This window comes from Oreochromis aureus, linkage group 20 (assembly GCF_013358895.1).
Source record: "Oreochromis aureus strain Israel breed Guangdong linkage group 20, ZZ_aureus, whole genome shotgun sequence".
NCBI lineage: Eukaryota > Metazoa > Chordata > Actinopteri > Cichliformes > Cichlidae > Oreochromis > Oreochromis aureus.
The window spans coordinates 21,073,363-21,097,156 of record NC_052961.1 but is presented as its reverse complement, the minus strand read 5'-3'; the positions used below and the strand labels follow the sequence as shown (position 1 = coordinate 21,097,156).

The following is a 23,794-nucleotide window of genomic DNA, read 5'->3' as shown; positions in this document are numbered from 1 at the left end:
GGTGAAAATGCCAAAATAGCTTGCCTCTATCCTCTTGCCAGCCAGTAAAATACTACTGGTATATTGTATAGCTGTAGAGGAAAGAGTTGAAGCCACATATCTTCCAAGCTGATTGCATATGAATCTGTAAACACGCAGTTAGGTCCTAAAAAAGTTTAAAAAAAGGGAGTTGGAGGAGTTAGAATTGGCTTTAGATTTAAAATCAAAATTATGACTGGATTAAGCTTTGGGTAAGTTTTAGGCTTTGATATGTGCTTGCGTGCTGGTTGGAGCAGAAAGAAAAAGAGGGAGAGGTCTGGAAGAACAAAAGGAATAAAGAACACGATGAAGAAAAAAGGGGTCAAGCCAGAAGAAAAGAATCTGGTAGATGGAAGGAAGACGAATAAATGAAAGACGAAGTCTGGAAAATAGGGAAAGGGGTGCTGATGTGCTTCTTAAGCAGGTCATTGGATGCAGCGTGCCTTGGGAGGGCTCGTTTAAGCATGACTAACAGATTTCCTCAGTCCCTGCAGGAGCCGTTCCTCAAAGCTACGGCGCAGAGAGACAGTGTCACTTTAGGATGCATGACAAGGAAATGGAGCACAAAGCCATTAAACAACTTCTGGGATGTCGTCTATCACAGGAGGGGAGAAAAACTACGTTTCTCATGCACGTTATTTAACTATTCAAATAAAAAGAGGGCAGATGAAAACCGCACCCTTAACTGAGTGTCATGGAGTTGAAAAGAATCAAAAGAAACCTTCAGTTTTCTTGCGCTTCCTGAATTGCTACTTCCAAACTTGAAAGGAACAGCTAATAGCAACCCAAGTGAAAGTTTTCACAGGAGCTCATTTCTTGACTTTATAAATTGTGGACTGTAACATCAAACTTATGATCATCATCACCCTCTCAGCGATGATCAAGGTACCCTGCTGAGGTCGTGGAATCAATACTTTTCTCCATCATGTGTGCCTGGAGCTCCTGATCCTCCTCCCTGTCTCTGATGTGAGGTGTGAAGCCTAGTTTATGTGAAGCCTAGTTTACAGCACACTGGTGAACACTGTAACACTGTCTCTTGATCCTGCTCATCCTCTTATTCAACACTGAAGGGCACTGAGCTCTGTAATCCACAACCCCCGGTCCCTGGCTGAGTTCATGGTCGACACCAAAGCCCTGCTGTTCTCACAAACCCCCCCGCTGCCGGGGCCAGCACCGCCTCATACTTCACATAGAGGCATATATTTTGCACTCATGGTCTCACACACCAACACAGGCTTCACAGTGTGTCAAACCCTCCTTCGCACTCTCAAAAAGACACATAACTCAAAGAGCCGCACACAGGTCTGTGGGTGCCAAGTGCTTCAGGCTTTCTTATTTCCCAATTTACACTAAGGAGCTGATAGTGTCATGTGTCTCCTGCTGACTTCAATCCACTCTTGGAGCTAGATCACCTCCCTAATGACAGTAATTGTATTGTGGAAGCCCCTGGTCATGTTCAATTACCCATTCCTATCCAAGCACATTGGTCTAATCTCGCACTGTAATGTACAATAAAGATGGCTCTAGAAGGGAGATGTCAGCTTCACTGGTATGGATGAAATCCAGCAGAAGAGCCATGCTGTGATTGAATAGGCTGAGAGGTGGCACTGAGTTTTCATTATCTCATATCTGAAAACTTGTGCTTCCAAATTAAAACTGCTCTTTGTCTACTTCCATTAAAAAAAACCACTGAGAGCCTCCCATTCTTGTCACACAACTCTGCAAATTGAACACTGTGAAATCTCCACTCACCCGAGCGGTTTCTCCAAGCGACTGGCAGGTGAGCCCACGATCTCTCCCAGCGTACAGAAGACCTGTCCCAGGAAGTCCTGCCATGGGGAGGAGGGCATAAAGTGGGATCGAGAGAGAGAGGTAGGATGGGAACATTCAAATGGATCACGGGGGGTAACAAGGAGAGGCCGTGAGGAGTTAAGCATAATTGTAAGCATTGTACAGTTATTAATTAGGACGTCTGAGGCAGACACGTACGTTAAATTCGGTTGGCTTCCGGGGTGAAGAAGGAGGAGGAGGAAGAAGAGAGAGAGACCAGGCAGCAGCAGTGACACAACAGAGCATATCATGGAACAGAAGACACACGACTCAAATACCAGACTGTCATCAACCAAGTGCGAGAAAGAAGAGCAAAAGTGAACATGTGAGAGAGCAGAGAGGCAGAATGAGAACAGCTGAGGGTAAAGAGTCACAGAGCCTCAGAGGAAGCGAACAGGGGAGCGAAAGAGCGCAAAAGAAGGAAGGCGACGGAGACACACATCATACAGGTTGTTTCCAGAGTATGGAGCACAATGCAAAAGCGCAACAACAAAGCGTCACGTGACATATTTGATGATGAGCATTTTGGCAGTATGCAAACCAAGTGCTGCAAATATATTGTTTTGTGTCTGCATTGTATGAGTTTATCTATCAAAGCTTTCAGCATAAAAGACGACACTAACATACATTCACCTTAATGAGCTGTTCTCTTGAATGTATGCCGCACAACAAAGGACCTCGCCTTTCAGACAGTCCTGCCATTTTAAAATAAATAGATACTGTTTAGAAAAATTGCCGGCTGTCTTGGAAATCAAAATTCGCAGCTGCAAAGAGCACCACGGCGCACACGGGGAAATGTGTTGAATAGCTTTGATAATGATGTGCAATGCTTCATTTCTCATTTAAAAGAAAAAAAAGTAATGAGTCTATGCCAGATGCAAATGAAAGTTTGATTATTATCGCTCCAGAGGAATAATATAGCTCATTTTAGCTGATGAAAGACTAAAAAAAGTCATAATAATAACAAACAACATTTTGGCAGATGAAGCATAATTCACTCATTATTTCTGAATATATTTGAGCATTTAGATGCTACTAACTTTGGTTTGCATAGAACCTAAATATCACATGCACTGACGACTGAAGGGTAGTATATGAAGTATGAAGCTGAGCACCCGACTCTCAGAAATAAAAATGTTTTTCACTTACATGCTTTGCCAGATCTGGACTTTTAGAATCAATATCATACCTGAAATCACAAAGAGACCACAAATGGCAGAGGTTAGCGCGTGGGCACGACAACAGAAGAGTTTTTTGTGCTGGTGCTAATTAAAGGAAACTGACTACGGTGTGGACACTTTTTGTCTGTCAATCACACACCGGGGGAGAGCCGCCTAGGCCAAAAAAAAAGAAAAAATGGGGAGGGGGGAAGAAACACGTAAGCAGTAATGTGACAGTTAATTAAGGAAGTCATTCTATAGTTTATGAATGTAATTTCCACTCTCTGCCAGGGGGAACATACTGAAACAATCCACCAAAGGAGAGTAGGTTTGGAGCATCTGCCAGTCAAACTTAATGTAAAAGTAATTAAATCTGAGCACGCCCTGACTCCCACCTCTGTGATAAAAGAGAGATGTAAATGAGTAACGCAAATTGTGAGGGAGTGCACTCCCTCCTTTCCAGTCCCAGTCTTGCACCAAATGAATTCATTAAGTGTCTAAAACTCCTCAGAGACCTTCGGCGCAGTCCTGGAAACATCCTAGAAGTCCACCAGGGAATTCATGCTTTGCCGGATATGGATTTTTGTAAGCACATCTCCAGTCCTGCAGGAAGAAGGGGGGGTGGAGAAATGATCCTGACTCTGTTCTGGGAGACCTCAAAATGAAGCTGCACCTTCCTGATCCTTTCACTAGTCAGGCCTTTTCAACAGAGGAACGCCAGGACAGCGGTCTTTGTGAGTTTTATGGGACTTGCTTTCAGACATTTGCTTTGCTTAGCAGCAGGGAGATTAAGGATAAAACTTTATATGAAATATTTATCACCTTATACCAATCTCCACTCAACGAATGACTACTGAGACACTGCACCAATGAATAATTCCTTGGGAGAGACTCAAGCTGATGACGAGCAAGAGAAGAGAGAAAAAGAGTGACTTTGAGAGAAAATGACAGGCAGGAAAAAGGGGAGAGGGGGTGATGAGATAGATGGGGGACAAGGAAGCATGATAAGGGAGAGGATGTTAAGAAGCTGTTGTGTTGGAAATAAGTGAAGAACTGGAGAAGAGGGCGGCATGACTAAAAAAAAAACCTCAGTGTGTGTCCTCAGAGAAATGGATCAAATAGAATAACTCACACGTCAAAGCGCAGATTCTGCTTCTCCTCGAAGAAGTAGTCCAGGATGTACTTCCTGACAAAGTCTGGGTTTAGCGTGTTGTCTATCACCTCTGTTCTCCCAAACTAGAGACAAGACAAGGTAGATGTGAACAAGAAGCTTTGAGAATCTGCATTTACTGCTCTATTACCTCACACCATCCCATCTATCATGCTACCAAACAGCCATCTGAATTAGTAGCTTTCATTGAGATCAGAAGAGGAATCAAAAATCAGAAGGTTCTTCTTCTTCTTCTTTACCTTTTCACATTTTGCTGGGCATGCATGAGCTTGCAGAAGGCATTTTAATTACACTAATTTTCTTTAATACCACATTCACGCCTCCACCATTCTCTTAGCCACTTCTAGGGCAAGTGGCGTTTTTACATTTGCTTTTATAAAGGGGAATTAACAACACTCCTGCAAAAGGAAGAGAAAGTAAAGCTGCCGGCGCAGACACCAAAAACCATTACATCAGTGTTACACAGCAAGACTTTGTGATGAGGTGATGTGCTGACAAACAAATCAGCAAAAATGGAAAGAGTTGCACCCTCTTCCTCATGAGCACACACGCATTAATTGTTATCCGACATGAATAATTCAAAGTCAGAGAAGTGATGTCGAGCTGCATAAATAAAACATCGCCGGTAAAAAAGAGTAACCATAAACTGACACAGTGAATTAATAATAGCAGTGTTAGGGCTTAATAAGGAGATGAAACAGCGGGATTACAGACTCGCACTTTTGTGATTACATCCAATGGGGGTAAGACTCAAAGTGAGTCCTAACATGAAAGCAGACAAGCCACGCTACGGGAGCAGAATACATGAACGGATGGACGCCGATGCTAATGCAAAGACAGTCAGGGTGGATTGTGTGCAACTTATGACAGCCTAAGAGTGTGGGTTTGTTCAAGTGTAGCCTGCCATCAGGTATAAAAGTGTGTCTAGGTCTATAAAAGTTTAACTACTTAGTGTGTGTGTGTGTGTGTGTGTGTGTGTGTGTGTGTGTGTGTGTGTGTGTGTGTGTGTGTGTGTGTGTGTGTGTGTGTGTGTGTGTGTGTGTGTGTGTGTGTGTGTGTGTGTGTGTCACTACCTCCTCTCCTGCTTTTCCTGTCAAAAAATGTGAGAGCTCTGCTCCAGCAAACGCAAAGAAGGTGAAACCTGTCCCGAGCGAACAGCAGCCTATTTTTAATGACAGGAGGTGTATGTGGCAGCGGGAGGGCTATAGCATATTCACTTTGGTGCCACGCCAAACATAACAAAGGAAGAAGAATCAGCACCAGAGCAGCTAAAAAAGCCACCCGTGGAAATAACAGATCTCCCACTCCACACATTATCTCCACCTTGGCAAGTACACGGCCAACATGTAAAGCCAACGTTGCAAAGCTCTACAATTAACTGTCAAGAGAAAAAAAAAGACCCTTCCTGCAGGGATATCTGGGTGCTGGCAGTGTGACTTCTTTCCCTTAAATAACCCTTTACTGAAATAAATTGTGAGCCCTAACGTTAGAAGATTTATCTTGGTAAAAAGATTAACGTCAAGGAGTTTGAAAGGAATTTATACAGGTTGTACTATGTCAGCTGCTCAGGTAAGTGAAAGTGCGAGACAGGGGAAAATCTGTCATGCACCTGGAGTAATAACTGATGAGGGAGTTGGATATTAAGACTTTAAGTCATGCTGCAGGAAAATGATGGATTGTCAGATTCATGTTGTGACCAAAAGTGAGTTAAGAGCTCACTGGTTTCTTAGAAACAAAACACAATGCATGCGTAACATCTGCTTTCATGTTCTTCTGTTGATGAGGTGTGTGAATGACCAGCAGCTGATGGGGAAGCTTGTCCCGTAGAAGGGTAATTGGATTACAGATGGCTGGTGGCACACTGGCTACCAACCACACTTACTCCCAGGAGAACAAAAACACATTACCTGACAGAGAGGCAAAAGAGGCACTCCGCTTTATCAATTCTGCACAGCTTGACTCGGCTGCTCGCAAAGCCAGCTGTCATCTGCAGCTGAAAACACAGGCCGTGTCTCCTTCAGGGAGAGGCATTCAGCCTGCACCCGCAGTTTGTACGCTCGAGGTGGGGCACTGTAACCCAAGGTGACAACTGTAGGAGACTTGTCACGAATGAGCTCCGCACTTGATGCTCGTCCATATTTGCATGATAAAATGTTAAAAGTACTTTCTGGCTCAGGAACAGAATATTACTGCGTTGCTACCAGTACCAAGACTTGCTTTTCTGTGAGTCAAGGCCGGCAGACATTCGTTCAGAGACATAAGAGGAAAAACTGTCAAGCATCAACCTCAAGTGTTGTTAAGGCTCCAGAAAAATTTCTTAGACTTCTTCGTCTTCTGTTTGAAATGCACTTGGCAACGCAAATCTGCAATGCATGTCTGTTGACAGTAAATAGTCTCCAGTCTGCTTCTCCTCCCAAACTGCTCAGTCTCAGTAGAGTAAAAACAGGAAGTCGATCTTCTTGCCATTAGGAAACACACTGCCAACACATTGCAATCAGTCTGAGTCAGTCCATGCCAATGAGGGCTACCTTTAAGGTTTTGTTACAATAAGAGACTCAATTCAACTGTATTCTGGTTATATTTGTATATAAAAGCAAGGCTGCTGAGTGCCTGTGTCACTATTAGTAGAGGAATTTCTAAACTTCTGTTTCAAATCTGTGCGGTTCTATTTAATGTCAATTTCTTTGTATATAAAGGGCAAAATATTTTAAACAGACAGCAATAAGCAGCTTTTTTCTGATTTACCAGAGTAATCATGGTATTATCACAAAAAGATTGCATGCGATTGCCAACTTGATCACAAACTGATAGCAGACTAACTCCGTATTTATCGCTGTCTTGAAGCACCAAAGTTACCTTAAAGACAGCAGTAGTCGCAGACCAGGTCTCCATATTCGGAGCAACCGTATCAAAGGCAATAAGATTGCAAGTTCTGTGCCTGTAGCATAATATGAAAACTGTGTGATGTTCAACAGCATCAACGTGAGCAGGTAGCTGTGCAGTGAATTCACAGCAAACAAGTGTATGCACGGTGCAGGCAGCACCATCGCCTAAATCAAGAGTATTTCAAGTAGCGAGAAATCGCTTAGGTGTTATAAAGGCAACTTTGGACTGTGTCCTGACCTGATTCTTCCAACATTGCTGGCTTTGAATGAAAGTCAACCTTTTTTCCAGAGTCAAAAGGTTGGCCGGCAATCGATCACAACCCTAAGAAACATTAAGACTCCGGCATAGAAGTACCAAAAAAATGAAGGGAGAAGGGAGAGAGCTGAAGATGACGGGCAATTAAGAGCAGTATTGACCTTCTAATGCTCTTCTTTAAGAAAGCTGAAATGTCAATGTGTTTCTTTAAAACATGGTAGGTCTGGTATTCAGACATATAAACCAAATGTGTGTGCGTTGTCATGCAAAGGTAAGATTTATTTTCTTTCATCTACGGGGGCCACTGCAGGATTTATGGTCTGTCCAAACTGCATGTCAGATGGTCTGCTACCATCAGAAGCCCCCTAAGCCAGCACCTCTCTGAAGTCAGATAAGGGGTGTCTGTGTCACGCATTATCTGTCACTTTTGGCGATCAACAATCTGACATTCACATCCACTTCAAACTGTGATCGGCCACTGCGTAGAGCCCAGGTTTGTACTTCTTTTACAACCTTGTATATCGACTTCCCCTTTTTCAAAATGCAACATCAATGTCTCTGTGGAGGAAATGTCTGGAGCAATGCACCATCTCATCATCTCATCACCATTTTTCTAGCGGTCCACCAGTAGTTTCTTAGAATTCTTTAAGTTCATGTCCTGAATGTAAAAAAAACGAATGAACAGGACTACTTGGGCATAGAATCGACAATTTTCTGTTACGAATGTAGTGAAAATTTCCTACATCTTTCACCCTGCAAATGGCTAATTCCTACTAATGCTGAATTTATTTTGTCCGTGGCACCTGTGGGGGTGTTTTATGGTTATGATCCTGGACGGGCCATTCATACAGTGAAAAATATTATTAAAAAAAGGCAGATGGTATGCTTTGGAGCACTCGAAGAGCTTTTGGTGGTTTATCACCCTGTCTCCTTGCCCACAGTGCTTTTTCAAATGGCCTGTTTGCCACACTGTTTCTGGTAATTCTTGTTGATCCCTGAGGTGGTTTCTCGTGTTATTTCTCACCTGTTCTTTGTGGTACTCATATTTTACTCATATTATCCAATCTGCTGGTAATCTTTCTGGGTCTGCTTGTGTTACCTCTGTTCTCAGTGACCGGTTCAGTTTTTGTTTTGTTTTTACTTTTAGACAATATAATCAAACTATGGAGAGCTGATGGAGCTTTTCCCGATCTACTTGTGAAAAGATGTAATTTGTGATTCAAATAAACAATTTTTGACCTTTTCTCTGAACTCGTTTCACATCTCTTTTTTGTAGTTTCTCTGGGCTAAAAAATAGCAAGGTACAAATAGTGGAGTTTAAAGCTCTTTATACTGAGGTTCACACAGCAACTAAGCAGAGTGGCTACAGGTATAGATTATTCTTTAGGTTTGACAGTCAAACTGAGATGATTGCTGCTTATACTGTTATATTTTATGAAATAAAGAGTAAAATTTGGTGATACCTTAACTGTTTAGCTACTAATTTGTCCAGTGAATCCTGAAATCCAAGTTACCAATCTGTGCAGTACAACTGCCACATTTTTGCCATTTTAGAAGCATAAACCCAACAAAACTATACACTTTGTTTTTATTGGGGTATCAGATCTTTCCCATTTTAAATCTGAAGTCACACCACTCACCGCTCAATCCCAATCGATTTGAATGTGTAAGCAAAGAGACCAGTTTGACTGCCTTAGACCAAAATAACAAGAATTGATTTAATTTAAGTTGCAGTTTCAGTGTATGCCTTTAATTTGTGATTACAGTGTCACATAACAATTCCAGACGGGCCTAATGTCTTACTGCAAACCTCTGTCTGCTTTGATCAGAGGGGAAGCCAGAGGGGACAGCAACGCCGAGGAAAATCTTTAATGATACATGTAGCTGCCACCTTAATCAGTCACAGCTAACACAGTGCTGACCAGAGCACCAGCATTTACAAGGTCAGTCAATTGCAAGTGATTGGCACTCACAGCATTTACCTTGAGAGAGAGGAGAGTGGGGAGGGGGTAAGCGGGATAAACAGAGTGAGATGTCACGGAAAAGAGACGGACTGATTGAGTTGTGTTGACAGAGAAACGGTGTGATCGCTTACCTCTCTCCACTGTTTGGACTCCACGCCCTGGGTGTACAACACAACCACTGAGAAGTGATGAAGAAGGACGAGATAGCAGCAAAGAGAGAGGAAAAATGCAAAACAGAAGAATACGTCACCAAACAGTCTCAATCAAGAATCCTGCCTCTTCTGATTGTGTTTGTTTTGTTCCTTCTTTGCTGACATTCATGATTAATTATCCTGCCACGCCCTGACAACATAATGAACTGCCAAGCTTGATGGTTCTAGGTATGCTGTCCACAATCAAAGAAGAAAATCAAGATTGAGAGCCCCTGAAAACAGCGACACCCACGCAATCAAAACACAATTTCTTAATTGTGGGATTCTCCTGATTCCCATTAGATCTGGCGACTTTAAATGAAGCTGAGGCGGGTGAATACCACATGACCTGTCATATATACCGAGGTTCAGCTTCAGGCGAATACAAAACAGGGTGTCAGCGCTATTTTCCCAGTAGCTTATTTACACAAAGGGCTTGTACCTCCTCCCTATTATGTTAAATGTCTCCCCCTCCATTCTCTATCCTGCAGGGAGTATCAAAGAAAATGCCTTTATGGCGTTTCCCCATGTGTCTCACCAAAAGATAGCCATTTGTATTCAAAGGCTGGCGTTTACACCCTGCATGCATTAAGGTACTTTAGCTCTCAGCAAGGAAAGGTTGTCACATTATTGTGCAAATGATATGCAGTTATTGAAGGAACACTTTGAAACAGCACAGTAAACTGAGTCAAAGTTAAGCTCAGCAAAAATAAAAAGTGAAGCTTTGTAAATGGAGACGAGGTGTCAGCGAACCATATTCCGAGCAAAATCTCCCGCAGGAAAATCTAAGCTGCAATTATCATCGTAAAAGCTGAGAACTTACATGGGTCAGATTTGGAGAAAGTGTCTCGGTCCAACAGATTCCTGTAAGAGAAGAAAGAAGTTGCACATCAAAATGTGAAAACAGAGTCCTGCATGTGTGTGTGTATATGCAATTTCTGTTTAAGACTGCAGGGCAACAGTTGTACACAATACACAAATGCTTCTTCTTTCATGCTGTGAAATCACAGAATACCATATGCAAAGAGCTACAACATAATTGCACGGTAATTCAACAACCATACTTAACTTCACACAAACCACACCGCCCCTCGGGATATCATTTTTAAGTGAGGAGTACAGTGAGCACAATAAAGTGCAGTGAAAAGAGACAGAGGTAACAGGCAGAGAGGTGCCTTTCAAAGTATGGACACTACTTATAAAAGCAGCCTGCCTCTACAGTGCACTCAGAAACTGCAAATCCTTTTAAGAATGTGTAATCCTTAAATAAAAAACACAGAAATATGAGTATTAAACAAAATCAATTTTTAAAAAACACCTAAAAGAATACTATACATTAAATGTCAGATTTCTTTTATTCGTGTAAGTTTAGTAAGTAAATGTAAATCTGAAAATGAAGCACTCAAAAAAAACCAAGTACCATGAAAACATAAACAGTTCAAACTAGGCATATCTATGGCTGGGTGATATATTTAATTGTACACTCAATCACAGATAAGACTTTCAAAGACTATTAAAATAAGATAATCAAGTTTCACAATAATTTGCTTCTTTTTGTCTTGTTTTAGAAATCCTGTGCATCTTCCCCTTCACAACTGTGTCTGCACCTATTCCTAAAAAAAAAAGCCCTAGAGAGCAGGCATTTTTAGCTCAGCTCAAACCCGAAGGACAAAAAGACAGTCTTTGAGCAATGGGAGAAGCTAAAACAGCTGCTCGGAAACATTTTGGCTCCAAGTAATCTGAAAAGTAGATGCTGACACAAAACATGATACAATTTGTGATCAAAGTTCAAATAATGCCCGACATTTTAAAAGTTAATAGATAATCGTGTTAAATAATCCAGATCTCAGCACTGACCAAAATAATCATGATCACAGCTTCTCTTTAGCACCCATGGACAAACCAGTGAGCAGCCTTTATTGATACTGAGCACAGCACCCAGCTTTCCTCATATGTACATGACAACGCAGAGGAGAGAGTGTGGCAATTAGCAAGTTAGCAGCTCTGTCGCAGCAACAGAGTGAATGTAAGGTGTCCAAGTGACTCGGGCCAGGAACCAACAAGCTACAAAACACACTACATATGAGAATTTATTTAACCATTCAAACCAATATCATTAGGCTGAATGAGTCCATCACTATTGTGGGCCTGTAGCATTTTGCACATGCTAAACTCTCTAAATGAAGCATTCATGCTTTCTCACTAGAAAGGTCTATCCAGTTTGCTAACAACGATCATCATCATTCAGCACCTTTTCAAGCAGCCACGCACTCTGATTGGCTTATTGACTCATTCCAGATAAGAGGCGCAATCAGCAATAATATTATTCATGTCATCCTTATTTTAAGCCAAAACCCTGCACATTTTCCCTTAATATGTTCCCTCTGTGCAAATTCTAATAAGGTAGGCATCACCTTTAGAACATAAAGCAATGCTATCATCATTTACCATTTTAGATGGAAGACATGTTCCCAATGTTTTCAGGGATCTCATTTCCATATCTGTAAAGTGCAAAAGCTTGTGCTGCTAAATAACTTGATCGCAATTCAGAAAAGTCCTCTTCCCTTCAGGGGACAGCAAAATTTCAATGAATATAGATGAGAGTTCAGGACTGAATCCAAGCAGCAGGGCATCGTTCGTGTACATGTAATTCCCCATTCCTGGACACAAAATCTTCTGTGACAGGGAAACGTGGGGAAATGACAGATGCGGTGTTATTGGGTATTAGCCTTGGGCTGACCTGACTACAGTTGGACGATTGTCAGTGCAATTATCATTGGAAGTAACAAAGCCATCCATGACTAACCGCCTCTTTGTATCCACCTGTTACTGTCTGGCATCCATTACCCTCAAACAATTAGCTTGTCCATCAGCTTATCCCTGCTCTCAGAGCAGACAAGAGTGGAAAACATGACATCCTCTTTTAGTTTTGCTCCATGTTCCTGTAGAGCACAAGCCTTCGTTTACATTGCTAAACCTTAATTTGTTTTTGCTGAACATTTTTATTCCAGAAAGAAACGATTAGTATACAGATTTATACGCCTGTACAAATTAATCCAGCAGCTTAATGTGCACATGGCCAGAGTATGCACATCAGTGCCGTAGGATGGGTATTAACATCTCAGATAATCCGTCTGCTTTCGCTGAAGTAACGCTGCCTATTTCAAAAGTTAACTCCTTCTCTTTGCAAATCTCAGTGGGATAAGAGAAGATCATTATCCCGAAAGCCGATGTAGGAAAAGTTTGTTGATGAAGATGAAGTTCATTGAAAGTAGGACAAAAGTAATTAGATACAGCTACTTTTCATTCACACCATTTCATGTATCCGCCTGCTTTCAGATCCCAGCGCTTTCGTGATCACTATGGCCATCTCATTTAAAAAACATGTAATGAAAACAGCAAACTCTCCTTTTTTCTCTATTGCTCTTGATCCCGTCACCTTCATTAAAACTTTGATTGCAATAATCTCCTCTTTCTTGCTTAAGCTTTTCATATTTTAGTGCGCTTGAAGCAAGAGTCAGCAGTGCATTATTAGATGTTTAACAAGAATAAATTCAATTTCGCTGGAGAAAAAAACAGAATATAATCTTAATAGCTTTCTTTTCTCTGCCTAATCATCCCTCACAAAGTGATGTTTGTTTATTCGGCAGTGAATTAAGCTCATAGTTATTGGTTATGCACACTTCAGTTGATAAATACAATAAGCCACAACCAGGAATTTCTGTAAATGCTGAATTAGCACCGGCCCAGAAATGCACGAGCTCTTAAATCAAATCTGCAAACTCTCTCTGCTGGTATAAATGTGTCAAAAGGCGCTGTAGTTGATAAATGGTTTCACTGAATGCCCAGTGTGAAGGAGATTTGACCTCTAAAGCATGGCTGGCTGCTGAACTCTAATTAAAAAAGAATATATTAGGAAAACTCTCCCTCTCGGTCAGATCCCTGGAGATATTTTAGCAGCTCCATGGTCCATGGGGCTGATTATTAAACTAAGAAATGTAGAATTTAATTCCCGTGCCCACAGTGCCTTATTGTCACCAGTCCCTGAAGTCTCCTCTACTTCCTTAAAGTTGTCAAAGTCCTAATTGGCAAGTTGGAGAAATGGTATCTAATTCAGTGGAAAGTGGTTTAAAATTGTCCTGAATCTGACTGGCCAATGAGCTGCTGCCTCATTGGTTTTTAAGAGGACATGACAAATGAGAGCCTGAAAGTCAAGTAAGACTGATTTACAGGAAAAAAAAATCTCCATAATACATTAGAGATGATGGAGAAAGCCGGGAGGTCAAACAGAAGGATGGTTTGCATTTCAAGTCTTCTCTGTCACTTCACTTTCTCTTCTGCCTCATGGCTCTCTCTCTTTTGACAGACGACAGACCTCGGCTTTTCCATTACGGATCATGGGGTCCGTGGGACTATTTCCTGTCTAACACGCCCTTGAGCAGATGTAAAGGGTCAAAAGGTCAGAGAACAAAAAGGGGAACGTATATAGTGCTACAAAGAAGAGGAATCCCATTATGTACAGTGAAATATTCATCTTTTCCTTAAGGGTAATTAATTTTTCTAGCGCAAAAATTATGTATAGCATACCATGTAGCAAAGCTCATCAGATAGCACGCATACAAAGGAAATCCTTCTCTGAGATTTAAGCAGAAACAAAAATGAAAACACAGCAGATGAAAATGTATGTGTGGCTTTGTTTTGCTGCATTTTGTCTGTATTTGGAGTCACGATCAGCAATACAGGGTAATGTTGCTTTTGTCAAGAGCTCAAAAACCTCCCCTCTGTTACATTAGACACACAATCTGGTCTCCTTATTAGTGAAACACACATCTGCTGTCTTTCACTGTGATGGCACCAGGTGTCTTCTTCTCCTCCATCTGTTTAATTATTCAGTTTCTGCCTCGAATCTCTCCAGGTCGACAGTACCTGCAGCAGAGCACTCCCTGGGCAGCCATCTCACGGGCAGTGACAGGATCTCAGTCATAAACCTGCTCTTCTGCTCGTGTAATAAATGAGAAAGCACATACGCTGCAAACCCCTGTATCGGGCTGGCTTTTGGCATGTTGCTAATGTCCGATCTGGGAATAATAACGTTGCTAATTGCATACTGTGACAGCCCAGGGTTTGTGCAGAGAAAGATTCCTTTTACAAGAAGGTGAGGGGAAATACAGACTGATATTATAGGGCTTATAACTCTTGGCAGAGCACTTTGCACTGAGTCTAGTGTGAACTTGCGGCAATCCGAAAAAAGCACCAAGCTGCAGGCTTGCACTATCCAAATCAGCTACTTCACAAAATGGCAATATAAAGCACTCTGAATTGTACTCTAGGCACCACACTGGGCACAGTAAAGAATCAGCTCATGCATATTTTGGCAACTGATCATTTAAACAGAGAGAAGACACTCTGCGTGCATTCTGCCAAGTGTGGAGTGAAAAGAAAAGTGATGATAATCATTTACAAAGAAATGATATCACTAATTGAGGTTAGCGAAGCATTAGAGAGCTGCGAGCGCACCTTATAGTGTGGAAATAGAGAACTGTGGCTGCGTAATTGGTGGTGGACACATGTTGAGCATCAATAGGTGAAAGCAACACACAGCAGGTGGGTGGTGGTAAACCGTAATGAGCATGAAATGAGAAACACTAACTAACGCCGGGAGGAAAAAGACCAACTTGTGACACACGCCTATGCACTCAAACACACACACACACACACACTAATTGACTGGGTTGGAAATAAGTGTTCCATGTTTCTCAACAAATATCTTCCTCTATTTAATTTTATGAGATAAACGCTGTAATAAGCATGTCAATATTAGAGCCAGAACAGTGTAGGGTTTAAAGACCAGTACCCATCGATATATCACACAATATATTTTTACTTTCAGACACAAAAAAACATTTATTATGAGTAGTTATTTGCCTATTTATGCTCTGCCTAACTGTGCTCGGATCAGCTGATGGTTAAGCTGCCGACTGCCCTCTGGTGGACAAACTATGCGATGACAACAGTCGGAACATAGTTGAAGGGTGTTTCTCTCAACTGTTCCTTACTTTTATTTTTCATTTATTGGCTGTTATAAATGTTTATGCCGATAGTTCAGAAAACTGCTAATATTGTATATGGCCCTAACAAAAAGACAAAAGGTTGCGCTACAGACTTCAAGATTGGATCCAGAATGGACAGAAATAGAAGTGAGTACATCAGAGGGACAGCTCAGGTTGAGCAGCTTGAAGACAAAGCTGAAGAGGTGAAGTTGAGATGGTTACTTTGGACATCGGCACAAGAGGGATAGCGGATATACTGAGCAAAGGGTGTTGAATATGAAGCTGCTGGGCAGGAGGAAAAGAGAAAAACCTCTGAAGAGATTCATGTGTGTAGTGAAGGAGGACACAGAGGGTTGGTGTGACAAGAGGATACTAGTGAAATTGGTGAGTTGGAGGGAGATGATCCGCTGTGTTGACTGCTAAAAAGAGCAACGAAGAAGACAAAGAAATAGAAGAAAAGCCCCGATGGGCTCGACCCTGTATAAGCAAACCTTCCGTTATTTAAACAGTCTCATCTCTGTAAGTCAACTTTTTCATCTGCATCAATCCAATCCACACTTATTACTGTTTTTATGACATCACTGTTCATAAATGTGGCCAGTTGGACTGAAGGAAGCCAGGATCCTCATTCTTGTTCCCAACTAAATCTTTCTTAATACCTAAACTCTGATTCATTAGTTGCCTCTCCACCTGGGGAAGAAAAGCAGTCAATAGGCACAGCGCCAGATCTATTTAAACAAATCAGAGATGTGTGCACTGGCCCATATCCAAGGTTTCAAGGTATTCAAGACTTTTTTAATTGAAATTTTAAACATCTTTTAACAATTGATTTTTTTGTTACTTTGTTGTAGAACTTTTTACTTCCTATGGCTTTGAACCTGGGTTCAGCCTACTCAATCTGCTTAAAAACTACAACCTTACATGTTCCATTTGAAAGCTTCTAACATAGAAAAACCCATTTCAGTGAAAATTTGACTGAATTCCTCCACAAGCTTATAATCATTTGCTTGGTAGCTTGTAAAAATTTGACTGATAATCCATTTCCCAATAGAGAATACTAAATATATTTGTAATTAAAAAGAAGAAACACGCACAAACTCATGCATAGCTTTGTACCAAAAGCACACATTCTCACACATGTGGGCTGAAATGTCCCTTATGGCTACTGAATAACATGTCCACTCTAATGCAGAAACAGAAAAAATCCTCAGAGACGACAATAACCTGACACTGAGTAGCTCGTTTAGCCCTTCAGCTAAGACTGCCAACGAGTGAAAGACCTTCAACATATGCAACGCAGTGTGGAGAAATCTTCACCAAGTAACCTGTCACAGCTCTCATTTTCCAGACACGCTGTGATGTTAGGTCAAATACGCCCTCACGACAAATCCTCCAACATACTCTGCTGACCCTTAAGTTTTTCTGAAAATAGTGACAAAAGCAGCTTGATATTCTGAGCCACTAGGGACTGCTTTGATCTCTTATTGCTACAACACACTCTTGACTTCCCCTGTCATTCCAATCAACACTTTCACATGAGGCAGGCAACATGCAGAGTGTTATAAACCTCTGGCATGGCACCGCAGTTGTGCTTCCATGGGATCCCCCTCTGCTGTCATACATCCCAAATGAGAATATATTAATAACACCGACACCACCACAAGCCAAGTGTCTGGGATCCAAACTCATTTTCACTATGTCAGGGGTTCATGCATAATTATCCGCTTCATCGGCCTGTGAGACTCGTCTGCTGCAATCTAACATCCCCAAAAATGGGGAGGAAAAAAAACTAAAACTCTGCCTCCTCTTGGCACCCTGGTGTCTTTTAGCCTTGATCACCAAAACAGATGCGACACATCATCCACAAACACAAGCCATCCAGTAAGATAAAAGCTGCACGCTCGCCTCAGGTCAGTCTTAACCCAGATCACAATATGAAAAGCACAAGGAAAACGCTGCAAATTGAAATTTCTCTCTTACTCAGAGAGATCTTTTATTAATATTTTATGTTCTTACACAATGCAAACTGGTTCAGTTCAAACTTGCTGCCTGCCAGGGCGAAACAAAAGCATGTTTCAACCAGAAAAACCAGGTCACAGCTTTTACTAAATGGGTATCCAAGACTGAGTGAGAGTAGCAGCTATAAGAGCTATTAACATAACAACAGCAGCGAAGTTACACACCATGCCAACACATTCAAATAAACAAACGGTTGGTTACACAGCTCGAGTCCAAATTGCTCTGCTCGAGCAGTAGCTCTTGCTGCATCGAGCAGCGACACCAAACATCCTAATCGTCCTGATGATTTCATTAGGCCTTCCCCTCTGTCGCAATGATTGTCTCGGGAAGAGACCAGATCCAGACATGCCTCAAGTCTTCAGACTGACCTCGCGGGGACAGCGATCAGTGGCCCTGCGCGCCAGGGGAACCCCTCCTGCACAGATTTGTCGCAGGACTGCTGGAAGTCATGTGGCTCCTGTGTGTTTCAACAGGTAATGAATCCCTCGGGTGATGAGTGGCACGGATGAGTTACCCCCCCTCCCTCCAGCTATGGAATCCATCGATTGAAGGCATTGCTACTCTAACGAATCTATGACAGCAAATGAATGGTTACAGGGAGGCAGTAAAGCAACAGCAGGGAACAGAGGGGGATGGACGAGCTTGCAGTGTCTTTGTCTTTGTGAAATAGGTGAAGGGGGCTGATAAAGTTTGTGTTCAAGCTGTCAGGTGGGAGGTGGAGCACAGTGGAAAGGGAGGGCGGCTCTGTCAGCCAGTTTTACTTGTAATCACCTACCTGGGTGTGCTTTGACGAGCCGAAGAGGACCAGTAAATTTCTAGAATTGGCCTCTGTTGGCAAATGGCAAGGAAATAAATAATAAACATTTGCCCTTCTGCTTGCTGGTGTCATTGGTCTATTGTGCTAAAACAATCAGAAAAAGGAGTTTACACCTCTGAAACAGCCACATGAAAGCCCTCATTCGTGCAACTTTGTTACACACCTTGCTTTCATATAAGCATAACAGACGAAGCCAAATGTTCGGTTTATAGCAAGAAACTTTTGATTAAGTATTTGAAAAAAATGACCTTGATACCACTCTAGCATCCTTGCTGTTTCCATAACAGTGCGCACTAAAATCGTCTACTCACAAGTGCGTATTTTTCCCCTTTTTTTTGTTTTAATGAAATAGTTTTATTATTCAGTCATTTCTAACTATATAAAAAAATGTGATGCCAAAAAAGTAATCATTCAGAAGCAGGATCCCCACCACCCCTCCGTCGCGCTGTTCTGATAAGGGTTGTAAACCTTTGTCAGGCTTGTCGAGCTTATCAGAATGATTCCCCTCCCTTGTTACGGTCACATAAGCGTAAAGGGTAAACACAACATTTACAAATCATTACTGGATTTATATGCACATTCTGATGAGCAGAAACTCGGAGGAAAATATCTTCCTTAAATGAAGTTCAGCGTGTCAAGCCTTTAGGGGCTATTGGGGAGGTTTTCGGAGGGGGTGTGGGGGTATTTGATTTGCTTTTTTTGTCTGTGTGCAAATTTCTTCCAGCATTCATTCCTAAAAGTGGAACCACAGAGCTAAAGCCCCAGTTTCCCTAAAGTCATTGTACATGGAAACTCTGAGACAGTCTGCTAAGCTGAGATATAGAGAGGGCACATTCTGCAGTCCACGAGGATTCACATTTACTCCTTTGCTCATAATTAAAGCAAACCACACGAACAACTTACAAAACATTCACCAGAGCTGCTTTAATATTAGCTAATCAACACATTCATTACTGCCACATAAGACTTGGGGGGGTCAATCTTGTAAAAACACCAGGGGACAACTGGTCCTAATCCAGTGAAATGTATTCACTTGACTGTGTTTGGCAAAAGGCAGATGTAGGAAAAGAGGCTACTTGAGTTTGAAGAGCCATCTTATCGCTGAGTTAGAGTGCAGCCCTCGCAGCTAAGAAGCAGATGCTCGGGGTATGGCTCACTGGTTGACCTGTGAGCAAAGCCAATCAGAGCCATAGAGAGGGAACAATGTGCTATCACGGTGATATGCACTTGTTTTGATAAGCGGCTGTCTGCCTGAGTCCCTCTAGTTTGTCAGACGGGCTTGCTGCAATATTGGCAGAGGGTTATGAGAATGCCTGTAGGGCTGCACGGCACAGTTCAATTCCATGTGCGCTGCAATCTCAGAGCTCTCAGGCTTGCTAAATCAATTACACAGAGTTGTGGAGCCCGGGCTTCTCCCCTCATATAACACCAATTGTTTCTGTTTGCTTGCACTGGATAGATAAAATACACACTTCCTGATAAGTGGATAGAATAGCTGCGTGCATTGGTGTGTATTCTGCATGAGTTCAACTTTTGAGATGTCCACTGAAGCAGCTGTCAGAGGTCAGACTGCAGCAATCCCCGCAAGTCACAAAGAAGAACAGACAGCAACTGAAGCCTTTGCATCTAAAGCAGACGATGCTTCAAGGCCCCAGTGAAAGCAAGAATAAATTTTCCTTCTCCATCAAACTGAGTCCAAGAGCTAGTGTTTGGAGAGAAATTAATGACAAGGGCGCTGCAGATCAACAGAGCCTGGGGGCATCAACAGAGCCCCGGCTTAAAGCTCGGATGTCTGCAGGGAAAAAAACAACAGCGTGCTTCAAGAGGGAAGCAACACAAGTCCAGCTGCTACTTGCCCCACACTGGATAAAACCCACCCTAAGCTCCATGTCTGCCTCAAACGCAATCTTCCCACACGCTCGAATTTACCACAATTTTACACAGTTGACTATTTTTGTTGCATAAACACGGGCTACAGCAGAATGCTCCCACGGGGCTTCATGCGGCTCATCATCCTCAAACAAAAATCAATCATCATCTCGTCACCTGTCCGCCCAATAAAGGTCAGCTGACACGTTTTTGAAATCTGGCTAATTAATATCCAGAATGTCACAAAAGGTCAGCACCATGCTAACGGTTTTGTTGGTTTTGTTAAGCTGTTTGTTGAACTCGCAAAGGTAAAATTACAAAGCTTGTTTAAAATTAAAAATCACAGTTTTAAACGAGATCGACAGTCAATTCCCCTTTCGGGCAACTCACTGAGTAAATATTGCAGACGAGGGAAGAAAACAATGACAGCGGGGTGTTTGGCTGATAAATCTCTCCCTTGTGGTTTTATTTACTTCATTTACATGCACATAACGATGTATGTAGCCGGGAGGTGAAAAGAGCTAAATACTGTGAAACAGGGCAAAATGAGAGCTGGAGGGAGGCCATGGAAACACAGATTCACATCACATTTCATGAGCAGCTCTCATTCAAATTGCACCTCCTGCACTCTTAGGCTCTCATATGTCTCAGCACCATACTGTACATACTGTGCGTATACCTGCAACCAGCGCTGCCCCACCCTACCCAGCCGAGCAGGCTCCTGTCACAGCCGTGGTATTTTTCCCGCTGCATCTACTTTGGGATTCAGCTGAAGGCTGCTGGGAGGAAAAAACTGTTTAGTGTTCATCTTTACGTCTCGGTGACAAACTACAGTCGTTTCGGGGGAGCCTGACAAGAAGCTGCAGAGGCTGACACATGACACGCTGCCTCGGGGGAAACCTCTCGGGCACGCCAATAATAACTCCACGACGCTCGGCGTCTCCCGAGGCACGCGACTGGGCGCGTGCACAGCACATAGCGTCTGATTTATGGAAATAAGATACCAAAGTGCAAATCTTAGGGCGGAATATGCGTAAAAGTTTACATCGCTCTGGTTTCTATCACAGCATCTCCCGCTCACTGTAAACGGGGGAGGACATCACTGCAGTTCTAATTAGTCGCTGAGTGAATTTCTAATGATATTTTTTTTAACTGCTTAAAATTAATTTTTGCTTGTGGGTTTATTGGTTGGCTGGAAAGTTTTTTGTTGTTTAGCATGTTTATACTTCTTTTTAATGGGGAAATATTAAGCAGGGTTATTAAAAATCAAATAAAAAAAAACAATTAATAAATAACAAAGTAAAGACAACAAAAAGGTAAATGACGCCTTAAAAATGAAAAGAAAATGAAAAAATGTCCAATTTCAGTGCTTCTCACAACAAAATGTAGCCAAAAGACGCGCTGAGCTTCCCAAAGCCTGACGCAGACGGGGCAGCATCAGCATCCCGATGGACTCACCTGCAGGACACGGTTATCTCCACTTTGGTGGCCGGGATGCTTCCGCTGATGGGGTCGAAGTCGCGGACCGTTGCCGTGGCCTCCACTTTGTCCATAACGTCTCCCTCCATGCGTGCGGGAGACCCGGGCCAGCTCCACTGGCCGCGTGAGCTCCTTTGAACCTGGAGAGCCGAGGGTGGAGAGCCGGAGCGCGGCGGACGGGCGAGCGAGCGGGAGCGAACACGGTCCACACAAACCTCCAAAGTGCTGTCCGTCGGACGGGCAACAGCATGGAAAGTTTAATCGGAGGCTGCAGCGGTGAAGCGATTAATCTGGCTGAAGGAGGGGGGTCACATGCCCGGGACGCCTCAGCGCCAAACTCCGCGGTTTTCCAGGCAAAGACTGAGCTCTTCTGCCAGAGGAGCTTTGAAAAGTAAAAGACGTGAACTCCTCCCCTCCCGTCTGCATTCTCCTACACGCGGGGCTGCGACTACACTCTCACTCGTTGCAGATTCGAGCTGTAGATATGTGGCGGACACTTTTTATTCTGGTCCAGATTGTCTAACGTAAAATAAACCGGAGGGCGCAAATAGCCTCGAATTCTATAGTCTATATTTATATTGAGGGAAATTTCCCTTTTCTTTCGGGTGTTTGGTTGTTTGGCTGTTCTAAAAATAAAAACCCTGCTTGAAAATTAACCCCAACATAAATTGTTCAAAGACAAGTGTTAAAATGACACGGGTTCCTTCAGAGATACCAGCTTTTATTTCTCACTGGAAAGCTGTTTGATGCTCTTTCAGCATCTGGACAGCTCCTCAAACTCCTGCGGCTTCAATCACAGCCTCTTTCCTCATTTATCTTTACAAAATGAATTACAGTTTCTTTTTTTCCTCCACACCTACAGAATGTTCTTCTTCTGGAGTCTGCATGGGAGGCTGTGCTCTCACGGGAGCTCCATTTGCATTTCATCATTTTTCCTGATTGAACAACAAGAGGAAACCAGGAGGAATTCAACCTGTCAAAAGCTCAGTTCAAAGGTAGACTTCTGTGAATGTGTGCATGGTTGTGCAGATGTATGGGGGAGTTATGTCACAGTAATCAGTGATAAAAAGACTCCCTGCTCTCATACAGAAACTGGAAATTATACTGCACATTTGCTACACAATGAAATGCCCACACGTGTACAAACTATAGCTATTTCAGCCATAGAGTCTGTATGTGGTCCATGCTATAGGCCATCCGTCATTGTGAGAGATCTACAAACAGTAGTAAGGCACCACTATTGCTACAGACTTGAGCTGATTGGGCAATGAGTGCTGCATATTTCGGACAGAGCACCACCAGAGCACAGATTTATCATTATTCATGTTCACTGTGTAATTAGGCTCCACAGTGGCCTTTGGTTGGCTGATTTCAAGCTCCCTTCTGAGCTCAGCTCCCTGCTGCCTGCTGCGAGGCTCTCCTCTGATTCTGCTCGCAGCCACCCCATTTCCTATAGCTCTGGCAGGAGTGCAATTACAGCTGTGTGAACCCTCTCAGCGGGGAGTGGGGAGTGTGTGTGTGTGTGTGTGTGTGTGTGTGTGTGTGTGTGTGTGTGTGTGTGTGTGTGTGTGTGTGTGTGTGTGTGTGTGTGTGTGTGTGTTAGAGACAGCAGTGGCACCACCCACACCTGCTTTGCATCTGAGCATCAGCAGGCCAGCTCCAGCAGCACTGGTGAAACCAACACCAACAAGAACAAAAGGCTACAAGTTACTCTAACTATGTTTTTCATTTTTGCATTTTTATTTTGTGCAGCATAAAATAACTCGAGATAATGGAGCCAGTACAGCAATCATTTTGCTCCACATCATTTCTCTGACATCGCTACTTTTCAGACACTAACAGTATTTCAAACATTTACTCAAATATAATATAGGCATACTGGTCAACATGCACATCTATGTAGATCTATTGTGACTAAGTGTAACATTAAACAACAGTTTTAATGTTAACTGCTGATTCTACCGTCTACTGTACTGCACAATAGTTTTGGTTTAGTCATAGTAACTGTATAGTCATTGGTTTTGCCTGACATGTGCTAATCAATACAGATACCTGAACAGCCAATCACATGGCAGCAACTCCGTG

The 23,794-nt window shown here is 42.6% G+C and overlaps 1 protein-coding gene across 1 annotated transcript in view; it reads right to left on the bottom strand.

Annotated features, from left to right (window-relative positions):
- The window catches only part of cpne5a (copine Va), a 78,018-nt gene extending 55,967 nt beyond the window's left edge, over positions 1 to 22,051 (bottom strand). Inside the window, exons 1-6 of the mRNA XM_031726355.2 lie at positions 21,689 to 22,051; positions 10,299 to 10,339; positions 9,416 to 9,462; positions 4,141 to 4,244; positions 2,998 to 3,037; positions 1,771 to 1,847 (exon numbers count right to left, since the gene is read on the bottom strand). Coding sequence (XP_031582215.2) covers positions 1,771 to 1,847; positions 2,998 to 3,037; positions 4,141 to 4,244; positions 9,416 to 9,462; positions 10,299 to 10,339; positions 21,689 to 21,798 — 419 coding nt within the window. The 5' untranslated portion in view covers positions 21,799 to 22,051. The remainder of the gene's footprint in view (positions 1 to 1,770; positions 1,848 to 2,997; positions 3,038 to 4,140; positions 4,245 to 9,415; positions 9,463 to 10,298; positions 10,340 to 21,688) is intronic.
- Between the last annotated feature and the right edge of the window lie 1,743 nt (positions 22,052 to 23,794).